We start from the raw sequence: 14460 nt of genomic DNA on the forward strand, positions 1-14460 counted from the left end.
ATGTTGCTGACGATGATGATGATGTTGACGATGTTGCCGATGACGATGTTGCTGACGACGAGTATGACGATGATGACGATGTTGCTGACGATGATGACGATGATGATGATGATGACGACGATGATGACGATGATGATGACGATGATGACAATGACGACGATGTTGCCGATGATGATGCTGAAGATGATGACGATGTTGACGATGTTGCTGTTGATGATGATGCCGATGTTGCTGTTGACGATGTTGCTGACGATGATGACAACGATGATGATGATGACAATGATGACGATGTTGCCGATGATGATGATGCTGAAGATGATGACGTTGATGATGCCGATGTTGCTGTTGACGATGTTGCAGCAACAAGCGTCTCCGCATCAAGATGCCGTCGTTCAATCTGTCGGAATTTGGGGACACGGGAGACGAGGCAGAGGAGGAGGAAGACGACGACGATGAAGACGATGAGAGGGTGGAGAGGTGAAGCTCTCATCCACCAACTCCACCACCTCCACCACCTCCACCACTATCACCTCCATCACTACCACCACTACCACCACCACTACCACCTTTACCACTACCACCTCCACCATCACCTCCATCACTACCACCTCCACTACCACCTCCACCACCACCTCCATCACTACCACCACTACCACCACCACTACCACCTTTACCACTACCACCTCCACCATCACCTCCATCACTACCACCTCCACTACCACCTCCACCACCACCTCCATCACTACCACCTCCACTACCACCACCTCCACTACCACCTCCACTACCACCACTACCACCTTTACCACTACCACCTCCACCACCACCATCACCTCCATCACTCCCACCTGATTCTAGATTTGAAGTTTTCGTGACTGCAAGGATTCATATTCTTAGGTTTTTTCGGTAAAGTCACGTAGGTAAAAACATTAATGAACGTAAAATAGAAATAAATAAAAAATCACGACGTTTCGGAGGCAACACAAGCTTTTGTCTTCAGGTGCAGCGATTTCAGCCGCACCACATCTACATAACAATAGGCTCAGTCAACCATTCTACACAACAGACTCATTTCCTGGCAGGATTTCAGCCGCACCACCTCTACATAACAATAGGCTCAGTCAACCATTCTACACAACAAAGACTCATTTCCTGGCAGTGATTTCAGCCGCACCACCTCTCCATAACAATAGGCTCAGTCAACCATTCTACACAACAAAGACTCATTTCCTGGCAGCGATTTCAGCCGCACCACCTCTACATAACAATAGGCTCAGTCAACCATTCTACACAACAAAGACTCATTTCCTGGCAGCGATTTCAGCCGCACCACCTCTACATAACAAAAGGCTCAGTCAACCATTCTACACAACAAAGACTCTTTTCCTGGCAGCGATTTCAGCCGCACCACCTCTCCATAACAATAGGCTCAGTCAACCATTCTACACAACAAAGACTCTTTTCCTGGCAGCGATTTCAGCCGCACCACCTCTACATAACAAAAGGCTCAGTCAACCATTCTACACAACAAAGACTCATTTCCTGGCAGCGATTTCAGCCGCACCACCTCTACATAACAATAGGCTCAGTCAACCATTCTACACAACAAAGACTCATTTCCTGGCAGCGATTTCAGCCGCACCACCTCTACATAACAATAGGCTCAGTCAACCATTCTACACAACAAAGACTCATTTCCTGGCAGCGATTTCAGCCGCACCACCTCTACATAACAATAGGCTCAGTCAACCATTCTACACAACAAAGACTCATTTCCTGGCAGCGATTTCAGCCGCACCACCTCTACATAACAATAGGCTCAGTCAACCATTCTACACAACAAAGACTCTTTCCTGGCAGCGATTTCAGCCGCACCACCTCTACATAACAAAAGGCTCAGTCAACCATTCTACACAACAAAGACTCATTTCCTGGCAGCGATTTCAGCCGCACCACCTCTACATAACAATAGGCTCAGTCAACCATTCTACACAACAAAGACTCATTTCCTGGCAGCGATTTCAGCCGCACCACTTCTACATAACAAAAGGCTCAGTCAACCATTCTACACAACAAAGACTCTTTTCCTGGCAGCGATTTCAGCCGCACCACCTCTACATAACAATAGGCTCAGTCAACCATTCTACACAACAAAGACTCATTTCCTGGCAGTGATTTCAGCCGCACCACCTCTACATAACAATAGGCTCAGTCAACCATTCTACACAACAAAGACTCATTTCCTGACAGCGAGTTAAGCCGCACCACCTCTACATAACAAAGGCTCAGTCAACCATTCTACACAACAAAGACTCATTTCCTGGCAGCGATTTCAGCCGCACCACTTCTACATAACAAAAGGCTCAGTCAACCATTCTACACAACAAAGACTCTTTTCCTGGCAGCGATTTCAGCCGCACCACCTCTACATAACAAAAGGCTCAGTCAACCATTCTACACAACAAAGACTCATTTTCTGGCAGCGATTTCAGCCGCACCACATCTACATAACAAAGGCTCAGTCAACCATTCTACACAACAAAGACTCATTTCCTGGCAGCGATTTCAGCCACACCACCTCTACATAACAAAAAGGCTCAGTCCCTTTTACACGCACCTTTACATCAGCCGCACCTAGTCTACACAACAAAGGCTCATTCCTAGCAGCGTGCTTCAGCCGCACCGAACCTCACAGAAACAATATCCAGGGCCTACCTTGGCTCCCCCACCCTCAACCAGTATATATACAAGGACTGTTTTCTTGGAATTTCTCTTCACTTGATACAGCAGTCGTGCTGTGACGGTTCCACCTGAAGACGGAGGCTGCTTGTGTTGCCTCCGAAACGTCGTGATTTTTATTTTATGTTTATTTTTTTTTTATTAATTTACCTACGTGGTGACTTTACCGAAAAAACCTACGAATTTGTCTGTACTGTACGCGTTGTGGTGTCCGTTCTACTGTACACAGCTCCCCCTGGGTAATTGTAGATTTGAAGTTGACCAATTTGTCTCTCGTAGGCCGGCCCATCACCCCAACACGTCCCATTCCCTGGCTACCACATTCAGAGAATGCCCCACTAACTTGTGTTTAAGGGCTGGTCTCTTGGAATGTTCCTCACTTGATGCAGTACTTGTCGCTGTGACGATCCCACAGCTGATGACGGAGACTTGTGTCTTCTTGGTTCTTTCGGTAAAGTCATCACGTAGAAGGGAAGTAATAAAATAATTACAACAAAACATAATAAAATAATTCTCACGACGTTTCGGTCACAACATAAGCAGCCGTCCTCAGGTGGAGAACAAGTCTGTCGGAAAGACAGCGTCTGAATGAACACCACCAGGCTTGGCAGCGTTAATATACGCTGTTCTTCACCTGAGGACGGCGAAAGAACCAAGAAGATGAATCCCTGCAGTCACGAAATAAGCTTTAAATCGGAGACTTGTGTGTTGCCTCCGAAAAGTCGTCGTGATTTTTATAATATTTTAATTTTATAAATTTCAGTTTTTTACCTTCACGGTGACTTTACCGAAAAACCCTGCAAGTACGTGAACCCCCTGGGTGAGTGGATGTGAGACAGCAGAGCCCGGCACACGCCGGCTGTTGTGTGTTGCTAGAGATGAGCGACGGGTAGTGGCCATCTCGCACCTGTACCACCCTTGACCGCAGCGTCTCTCCCTCGCTGTGGTTCATCCCGGCCTAGGCAGTCCTGCCGCTCTATTTGCTTACGCGCTTTAAACACGTTCCCTTCGGAGTGGGCAGGTAGGGACTTGGTTGGACGGTGCATTCGTTGCACGACAGACAGACACGTGTTTGTGTTTGTGTGCGTCAGGATGGGCGTCGTGAATCTGCCTGCCGCCACCACCACCACCGCCACCATGGCCACCACCGCCACCATGATCTCCTCTTGCAACTTCAGCACCCGCGCCGAGGAGCTGGCGGCCTTGTGTACACGTGAGACACACACACAGATACACACACAGACACACACAGACACATTGATACAGACACACACACAGATACATACACACACAGACACACACACAGACACACACACACAGATACATACACACACAGACACACACACAGACACACACACACAGACACACACACACAGACACACACACATAGACACACACACACACAGACACACACACACAGACACACACACATAGACACACACACACACAGACACACACAGAGACACATTGATACAGACACATTGATACAGACACACACACAGACACACACAGACACACACACAGACACACACGCATACACAGACACACACGCACACACAGACACACACAGACACACACACAGATACACACACAGATACACACACAGACACACACACAGACACACACATAGACACACACGCACACAGACACGCACACAGACACAGACACACAGACAGACACACGCACACACACAGACACACGCACACACACACACAGGCACACACACACACAGACACACACACACAGACACACACACACACACAGGCACACACACACAGACACACACACACATTACCGTCGTGATCTGAGTTTGTAAAGTTGGTATTCTCAAAGCGCTCCACAGGGCGCCGTTCGTTGCCGGCAGCACTTGCCCCAACAGTCTGCCGAGTGCTATACGGGGGAGCTTTGTCTTTGTATCTCACTGATTAACTCCCCCCCCTCCTTCCACTCCCTCCCCTCCCTCCCCCCTCCCTCCCCTCCCTCCCCCCTCCCTCCCTCTCCTCCCTCCCTCCCTCCCCTCCCTCTCCACCCTGCCTTCCGCCCCCCTCCCGCCCCACCCCCCCGCCCCCCCCCCAGCGTGTGAGGAGGGCACCGACGAGGAGTCGTGCAGCTCCCCGCTGCTGGCGCTGCTGCTGCGGCGCCAGGCTGCCGCCGAGCTGCAGGAGTCCCAGCGGCGCCAGCGGCAGCGGCGGCTGAGGCAACGGCGCCACCACCGCCGCCACCACCACCACCACCAGCTGCAGCAGCAGCAGCAGCAGCAGCTGCAGCAGCAGCAGCAGCAGCTGCAGAGCGGCAAGCGGCGCCGGCCGCAGCACGAGCCGCGTCGTCACGACGACGGCTGCTACGACGACCATGACGACGATGACGATGATGACGGCTACGACGACGATGATGACGACGACGATGACGACAGCGACGACTGCGGAGACTTCGCTGCCGGTGGATCCCCGTGGGACTGTCCCTCTTCCTCCGCTGCCACCAAACCACTCCCCACCGCTGCCACCAAACCAGTCCCCACCGCTGCCACCAATTCGGCCCCCGCCAACGCCGACACGGCCGCCGTGGGGTCACCGCCGCCGCCGGGGTCACCGCAGGGGTCGCCCCCGGGGTCGTTGCCGGGGTCGGGGTCGTTGCCGGGGTCGTCGGGGTCGTTGCCGGGGCGACCGCCCCCCCCCGGCGAGGCGGAGAAGCCGGGCCTCATCGTGGAGATCGCCAGCGACGACGGGTTCTTCGTGCGCTCGCGCTCCGTGCATGGTGCCTATGCTCACCCACCGCTCACCCTGTGCTCACCCAACGCTCACCCAGTGCTCACCCATCACTCACCCAGTGCTCGCGCTCCGTGCACGGTGCCTACGCTCACCCACCGCTCACCCTGTGCTCACCCAACGCTCACCCAGTGCTCACCCATCACTCACCCAGTGCTCGCGCTCCGTGCACCGTGCCTACGCTCACCCACCGCTCACCCTGCGCTCACCCAGAGCTCACCCAGAGCTCACCCAGAGCTCACCCAGAGCTCACCCACCACTCACCCACCACTCGCGCTCCGTGCGTAGGGGCGGCGACGGTCACCTGACCCCCCTCGCGACCATGTGTTCGCAACTCGGCCCCCGCCCACCTTCCAGATTCCTCGAGTTCCTTCTAGAATGTTCCCCAGAGTCCCCCGGGACCAGGTGGCCGCCCCTTAGCGCTCACCCAACGCTCACCCAGCACTCGCCCAACACTCACCCAACGCTCACCCAACGCTCACCCATCACTCACCCAGTGCTCACCCATCACTCACCCAGTGCTCACCCAGAGCTCACCCACCACTCACCCAGAGCTCGCGCTCCGTGCACGGTGCCTACGCTCACCCACCGCTCACCCAGTGCTCACCCATCACTCACCCAGTGCTCACCCAGAGCTCACCCACCACTCACCCACCACTCACCCACCACTCGCGCTCCGTGCACGGTGCCTACGCTCACCCACCGCTCACCCTGCGCTCACCCACCACTCACCCAGTGCTCACCCAGAGCTCACCCACCACTCACCCAGAGCTCGCGCTCCGTGCACGGTGCCTACGCTCACCCACCGCTCACCCTGCGCTCACCCATCACTCACCCAGTGCTCACCCAGAGCTCACCCACCACTCACCCAGAGCTCGCGCTCCGTGCACGGTGCCTACGCTCACCCACCGCTCACCCAGTGCTCACCCATCACTCACCCAGTGCTCACCCAGAGCTCACCCACCACTCACCCAGTGCTCGCGCTCCGTGCACGGTGCCTACGCTCACCCACCGCTCACCCAGTGCTCACCCATCACTCACCCAGTGCTCACCCAGAGCTCACCCACCACTCACCCAGAGCTCGCGCTCCGTGCACGGTGCCTACGCTCACCCACCGCTCACCCAGTGCTCACCCATCACTCACCCAGTGCTCACCCAGAGCTCACCCACCACTCACCCAGAGCTCGCGCTCCGTGCACGGTGCCTACGCTCACCCACCGCTCACCCAGTGCTCACCCATCACTCACCCAGTGCTCACCCAGAGCTCACCCACCACTCACCCAGTGCTCGCGCTCCGTGCACGGTGCCTACGCTCACCCACCGCTCACCCAGTGCTCACCCATCACTCACCCAGTGCTCACCCAGAGCTCACCCACCACTCACCCAGAGCTCGCGCTCCGTGCACGGTGCCTACGCTCACCCACCGCTCACCCAGTGCTCACCCATCACTCACCCAGTGCTCACCCAGAGCTCACCCACCACTCACCCAGAGCTCGCGCTCCGTGCACGGTGCCTACGCTCACCCACCGCTCACCCAGTGCTCACCCATCACTCACCCAGTGCTCACCCAGAGCTCACCCACCACTCACCCAGAGCTCGCGCTCCGTGCACGGTGCCTACGCTCACCCACCGCTCACCCAGTGCTCACCCATCACTCACCCAGTGCTCACCCAGAGCTCACCCACCACTCACCCAGTGCTCACCCATCACTCACCCAGTGCTCACCCAGAGCTCACCCACCACTCACCCAGAGCTCGCGCTCCGTGCACGGTGCCTACGCTCACCCACCGCTCACCCAGTGCTCACCCAGAGCTCACCCAGTGCTCACCCAGAGCTCACCCACCACTCACCCAGAGCTCGCGCTCCGTGCACGGTGCCTACGCTCACCCACCGCTCACCCTGCGCTCACCCTACGCTCACCCAGTGCTCACCCAGAGCTCACCCACCACTCACCCAGAGCTCGCGCTCCGTGCACGGTGCCTACGCTCACCCACCGCTCACCCAGTGCTCACCCATCACTCACCCAGTGCTCACCCAGAGCTCACCCACCACTCACCCAGAGCTCGCGCTCCGTGCACGGTGCCTACGCTCACCCACCGCTCACCCAGTGCTCACCCATCACTCACCCAGTGCTCACCCAGAGCTCACCCACCACTCACCCAGAGCTCGCGCTCCGTGCACGGTGCCTACGCTCACCCACCGCTCACCCAGTGCTCACCCATCACTCACCCAGTGCTCACCCAGAGCTCACCCACCACTCACCCAGAGCTCGCGCTCCGTGCACGGTGCCTACGCTCACCCACCGCTCACCCAGTGCTCACCCATCACTCACCCAGTGCTCACCCAGAGCTCACCCACCACTCACCCAGTGCTCACCCATCACTCACCCAGTGCTCACCCAGAGCTCACCCACCACTCACCCAGAGCTCGCGCTCCGTGCACGGTGCCTACGCTCACCCACCGCTCACCCAGTGCTCACCCAGAGCTCACCCAGTGCTCACCCAGAGCTCACCCACCACTCACCCAGAGCTCGCGCTCCGTGCACGGTGCCTACGCTCACCCACCGCTCACCCAGTGCTCACCCATCACTCACCCAGTGCTCACCCAGAGCTCACCCACCACTCACCCAGAGCTCGCGCTCCGTGCACGGTGCCTACGCTCACCCACCGCTCACCCAGTGCTCACCCATCACTCACCCAGTGCTCACCCAGAGCTCACCCACCACTCACCCAGAGCTCGCGCTCCGTGCACGGTGCCTACGCTCACCCAACGCTCACCCAACACTCACCCAACACTCACCCAACACTCACCCAACACTCACCCAACACTCACCCAACACTCACCCAACACTCACCCAACACTCACCCACCGCTCACCCCACGCTCACCCAACACTCACCCCACGCTCACCCAACGCTCACCCTACACTCACCCAACACTCGCCCAACACTCACCCAACGCTCACCCAACGCTCACCCAACACTCACCCAACGCTCACCCACCACTCACCCACCGCTCACCCAACGCTCACCCAACACTCACCAAACACTCGCCCAACACTCACCCTATACTCACCCAACGCTCACCAAACACTCACCCAACACTCACCCAACACTCACCCACCACTCACCCACCACTCACCCTACACTCACCCAGTGCTCACCAAACACTCACCCAACGCTCACCCAACACTCACCCAACGCTCACCCAACACTCACCCAACACTCACCCAACGCTCACCCACCACTCACCCAACACTCACCCAACGCTCACCCAACACTCACCCAACGCTCACCCAACACTCACCCAACGCTCACCCAACGCTCACCCACCACTCACCCAACACTCACCCAACGCTCACCCACCACTCACCCAACACTCACCCAACGCTCACCCACCACTCACCCAACACTCACCCAACACTCACCCAACGCTCACCCACCACTCACCCACCACTCACCCAACGCTCACCCACCACTCACCCACCGCTCACCCAGCTCACCCAACACTCACCCACCTCACCCAAACCTCACCCATCACTCACCCAACCTCACCATCACTCACCCAACCTCACCCACCTCACCCCACCTCACCCAACACTCACCCACCACTCACCCAACGCTCACCCAACGCTCACCCACCACTCACCCAACACTCACCCAACACTCACCCAACGCTCACCCACCACTCACCCAACACTCACCCAACGCTCACCCACCACTCACCCACCACTCACCCAACGCTCACCCAACACTCACCCACCACTCACCCAACGCTCACCCAACGCTCACCCACCACTCACCCAACGCTCACCCACCACTCACCCAACACTCACCCAACACTCACCCAACGCTCACCCACCACTCACCCAACGCTCACCCAACGCTCACCCACCACTCACCCACCACTCACCCAACACTCACCCACCACTCACCCAACGCTCACCCAACGCTCACCCACCACTCACCCAACGCTCACCCAACGCTCACCCACCACTCACCCAACGCTCACCCAGCCACCGCCAGCGTTGGCTACTGCAGCCCGTGCTGCTCGCAATGGCGACTCGGTGACAAGTGCAGTCACTACAGCCGTGATGGTGGTGATGGTGGTGATGGTGGTGATGGTGGTGATGATGGTGGTGATGGTGGTGATGGTGGTGATGATGATGATGATGGTGGTGATGGTGGTGATGGTGGTGATGGTGATGGTGGTGATGGTGGTGATGGTGGTGATGATGATGATGGTGGTGATGGTGGTGATGGTGGTGGTGGTGGTGGTGGTAGTGATGGTGGTGATGGTGGTGATGGTGGTGATGGTGGTGGTGGTAGTGATGATGGTGATGGTGGTGGTGATGATGTTGATGATGATGGTGATGATGATGGCAGTGATGATGATGGCAGTGGTGATGGTGATGATGATGATGGTGATGATGATGGCGGTGATGATGGTGGTGGTGATGATGGTGATGATGATGGTGGTGATGATGATGATGGCAGTGATGATGATGTTGATGGTGATGATGGTGATGATGATGGTGATGATGATGGCAGTGATGATGATGGCAGTGGTGATGGTGATGATGGTGATGATGATGGTGATGGTGGTGATGATGTTGATGATGTTGACATCACAGAAGCGTGGAAGGCGGTGACTGACGGGGTGGTGATGATGTTGATGGTGATGTTGATGGTGATGATGGTGATGGTGGTAGTGATGATGATGGTGATGATGATGTTGTTGACATCACAGAAGCGTGGAAGGCGGTGACTGACGGGGTGGTGATGATGTTGATGGTGATGTTGATGGTGATGATGGTGATGGTGGTAGTGATGATGATGGTGATGATGTTGATGATAATGTTGATGATGACGATGGTGATGTTGACATCACAGAAGCGTGGAAGGCGGTGACTGACGGGGTTCTGCAGCTCAGGAAGAAGTCTTGGCAGAGGCCGGTCATCTTTGACGGTAAACCACGTGACACGTGTGTGTGTGTGTGTCTGTGTGTGTGTGTGTGTCTGTGTGTGTGTGTCTGTGTGTGTGTGTGTGTGTCTGTGTGTGTGTGTCTGTGTGTGTCACTATGTGTGTCACTGTGTGTGTGTGTCTGTGTGTGTCACTATGTGTGTCACTGTGTGTGTGTGTCTGTGTGTGTGTCACTGTGTGTGTCTGTGTGTGTGTGTCTGTGTGTGTGTTTCTGTGTGTGTCACTATGTGTGTCACTGTGTGTGTGTGTGTGTCTGTGTCACTGTGTGTGTCTGTGTGTGTGTCTGTGTGTGTCTGTGTGTGTCTGTGTGTGTCTGTGTGTGTGTGTCTGTGTGTGTGTCTGTGTGTCTATGTGTGTGTGTGTGTGTCTATGTGTGTGTCATTGTGTGTGTGTCACTGTGTGTCACTATGTGTGTGTGTGTCACTGTGTGTCTGTGTGTGTCTGTGTCTCAAGGTCTGTGTGGGGTGCGCCTGCTGGGTCTGCGCCACGACTCGGTGTGTCTGTGTGTGTGTCACTGTGTGTGTGTGTCTGTGTGTCTATGTCACTGTGTCTATGTCACTGTGTCTATGTGTGTGTGTCACTGTGTGTGTGTCACTGTGTGTGTGTCTATGTGTGTGTGTCTATGTGTCTCTAGGCCTGTGTGGGGTGCGTCTGCTGGGTTTGCGCCACGACTCGGTGTGTCTGTGTGTGTGTCACTGTGTGTGTGTGTCTGTGTGTCTATGTCACTGTGTCTATGTCACTGTGTCTATGTGTGTGTGTCACTGTGTGTGTGTCACTGTGTGTGTGTCTATGTGTGTGTGTGTCTATGTGTGTGTGTGTCTATGTGTCTCTAGGCCTGTGTGGGGTGCGTCTGCTGGGTCTGCGCCACGACTCGGTGTGTCTGTGTGTGTGTCACTGTGTGTGTGTCACTGTGTGTGTGTCACTGTGTGTGTGTCTATGTGTGTGTGTGTCTATGTGTGTGTCTCTAGGCCTGTGTGGGGTGCGTCTGCTGGGTCTGCGCCACGACTCGGTGTGTCTGTGTGTGTGTCACTGTGTGTGTGTCACTGTGTGTGTGTCTATGTGTGTGTGTGTGTCTATGTGTGTGTCTCTAGGCCTGTGTGGGGTGCGTCTGCTGGGTCTGCGCCACGACTCGGTGTGTGTGTGTGTGTGTCACTGTGTGTGTGTCACTGTGTGTGTGTCTATGTGTGTGTGTGTCTATGTGTGTGTCTCTAGGCCTGTGTGGGGTGCGTCTGCTGGGTCTGCGCCACGACTCGGTGTGTCTGTGTGTGTGTCACTGTGTGTGTGTCACTGTGTGTGTGTCACTGTGTGTGTGTCTATGTGTGTGTGTGTCTATGTGTGTGTCTCTAGGCCTGTGTGGGGTGCGTCTGCTGGGTCTGCGCCACGACTCGGTGTGTCTGTGTGTGTGTCACTGTGTGTGTGTCACTGTGTGTGTGTCTATGTGTGTGTGTGTGTGTCTATGTGTGTGTGTGTGTCTATGTGTCTCTAGGCCTGTGTGGGGTGCGTCTGCTGGGTCTGCGCCACGACTCGGTGTGTCTGTGTGTGTGTCACTGTGTGTGTGTGTCTGTGTGTCTATGTCACTGTGTCTATGTCACTGTGTCTATGTGTGTGTGTCACTGTGTGTGTGTCACTGTGTGTGTGTCTATGTGTGTGTGTGTCTATGTGTGTGTGTGTCTATGTGTCTCTAGGCCTGTGTGGGGTGCGTCTGCTGGGTCTGCACCACGACTCGGTGTGTCTGTGTGTGTGTCACTGTGTGTGTGTGTCTGTGTGTCTATGTCACTGTGTCTATGTCACTGTGTCTATGTGTGTGTGTCACTGTGTGTGTGTCTATGTGTGTGTGTGTCTATGTGTCTCTAGGCCTGTGTGGGGTGCGTCTGCTGGGTCTGCGCCACGACTCGGTGTGTCTGTGTGTGTGTCACTGTGTGTGTGTGTCTGTGTGTCTATGTCACTGTGTCTATGTCACTGTGTCTATGTGTGTGTGTCACTGTGTGTGTGTCACTGTGTGTGTGTCTATGTGTGTGTGTGTCTATGTGTGTGTGTGTCTATGTGTCTCTAGGCCTGTGTGGGGTGCGTCTGCTGGGTCTGCGCCACGACTCGGTGTGTCTGTGTGTGTGTCACTGTGTGTGTGTGTCTGTGTGTCTATGTCACTGTGTCTATGTCACTGTGTCTATGTGTGTGTGTCACTGTGTGTGTGTCACTGTGTGTGTGTCTATGTGTGTGTGTGTCTATGTGTCTCTAGGCCTGTGTGTGGTGCGTCTGCTGGGTCTGCACCACGACTCGGTGTGTCTGTGTGTGTGTCACTGTGTGTGTGTGTCTGTGTGTCTATGTCACTGTGTCTATGTCACTGTGTCTATGTGTGTGTGTCACTGTGTGTGTGTCACTGTGTGTGTGTCTATGTGTGTGTGTGTCTATGTGTCTCTAGGCCTGTGTGGGGTGCGTCTGCTGGGTCTGCGCCACGACTCGGTGTGTGTGTGTCACTGTGTGTGTGTCTGTGTGTCTATGTCACTGTGTCTATGTCACTGTGTCTATGTGTGTGTGTCACTGTGTGTGTGTCACTGTGTGTGTGTCTATGTGTGTGTGTGTCTATGTGTCTCTAGGCCTGTGTGGGGTGCGTCTGCTGGGTCTGCGCCACGACTCGGTGTGTCTGTGTGTGTGTCACTGTGTGTGTGTGTCTGTGTGTCTATGTCACTGTGTCTATGTCACTGTGTCTATGTGTGTGTGTCACTGTGTGTGTGTCACTGTGTGTGTGTCTATGTGTGTGTGTGTCTATGTGTCTCTAGGCCTGTGTGGGGTGCGTCTGCTGGGTCTGCGCCACGACTCGGTGTGTCTGTGTGTGTGTCACTGTGTGTGTGTGTCTGTGTGTCTATGTCACTGTGTCTATGTCACTGTGTCTATGTGTGTGTGTCACTGTGTGTGTGTCACTGTGTGTGTGTCTATGTGTGTGTGTGTCTATGTGTGTGTGTGTCTATGTGTCTCTAGGCCTGTGTGGGGTGCGTCTGCTGGGTCTGCGCCACGACTCGGTGTGTCTGTGTGTGTGTCACTGTGTGTGTGTGTCTGTGTGTCTATGTCACTGTGTCTATGTCACTGTGTCTATGTGTGTGTGTCACTGTGTGTGTGTCACTGTGTGTGTGTCTATGTGTGTGTGTGTCTATGTGTCTCTAGCGGTAGTGTAGCGGTTAGCGCGCTGCGCTATGAACCTGGCGACCCGGGTTCGATTCCCGCTCACGGCTAACACCAGTGACGATTATCTGAACCGGTCCTGGGCCTCCCCTAGGTCGACTCAGCCTTAAATGAGTACCTGGTGCGGTGTGTAAACATCGCCACTAGGGAGACAAAGGCGGTCGGGCGTGGTGCTGGCCACCCACCCCCTCGTGTACCGTTCCGGCCTTCATAGGTGCTCGCTAACAGCACTTGCCCCTACAGTCTGTTCAGGCTATACGGGGGATCTTTGTGTCTATGTGTGTGTGTGTGTCTATGTGTGTGTCTCTAGGCCTGTGTGGGGTGCGTCTGCTGGGTCTGCGCCACGACTCGGTCTGCTTTCTGCTGGAGCAGCTTCCCGGCTCGTCTCGCTGCTGCGACCACAAGTTTCGCTTTCACCGCCGCGGCGACGCCAACGCCGCCCTGCCGCTCAACGCCAGCGGCACCGCTCGCACTGAGCCCTTCGCCAGGTGGTGCCAGGCTAGGTGCACGCACTCACACGCACAGACACACACACAGACACACACACGCAGACACACGCACAGAGACACACAGAGACACACACACAGACACACACAGATACACTCAAGCAGACACAGACACACACACACGCAGACACACGCGCGCAGACACACAGACACACAGACACGCACAGACACACACGCACAGACATGCACAGACACACGCACGCAGACACGCACAGACACACGCAGACACACGCACACACGCACGCAGACACACGCACACGCACGCAGACACACGCACACACGCGCAGACACAGAC

General features: G+C 55.7%; 1 protein-coding gene across 1 annotated transcript in view; it reads left to right on the forward strand.

Moving 5' to 3' along the window:
- The window catches only part of LOC133339266 (histone-lysine N-methyltransferase 2B-like), a gene marked incomplete at its 5' end in the record, with an annotated part of 60485 nt that overhangs the window by 39762 nt on the left and 6263 nt on the right, over positions 1-14460 (forward strand). The window contains 5 exons of the mRNA XM_061547404.1: positions 361-477; positions 3828-3949; positions 4813-5490; positions 10393-10467; positions 13970-14147. Of these exons, the coding sequence (XP_061403388.1) occupies positions 361-477; positions 3828-3949; positions 4813-5490; positions 10393-10467; positions 13970-14147 (1170 nt within the window). The remainder of the gene's footprint in view (positions 1-360; positions 478-3827; positions 3950-4812; positions 5491-10392; positions 10468-13969; positions 14148-14460) is intronic.

This window comes from Lethenteron reissneri, unplaced genomic scaffold, assembly GCF_015708825.2.
Source record: "Lethenteron reissneri isolate LAM-NWPU_2019-01 unplaced genomic scaffold, ASM1570882v1 scaffold_172, whole genome shotgun sequence".
Taxonomy (NCBI): domain Eukaryota; kingdom Metazoa; phylum Chordata; class Hyperoartia; order Petromyzontiformes; family Petromyzontidae; genus Lethenteron; species Lethenteron reissneri.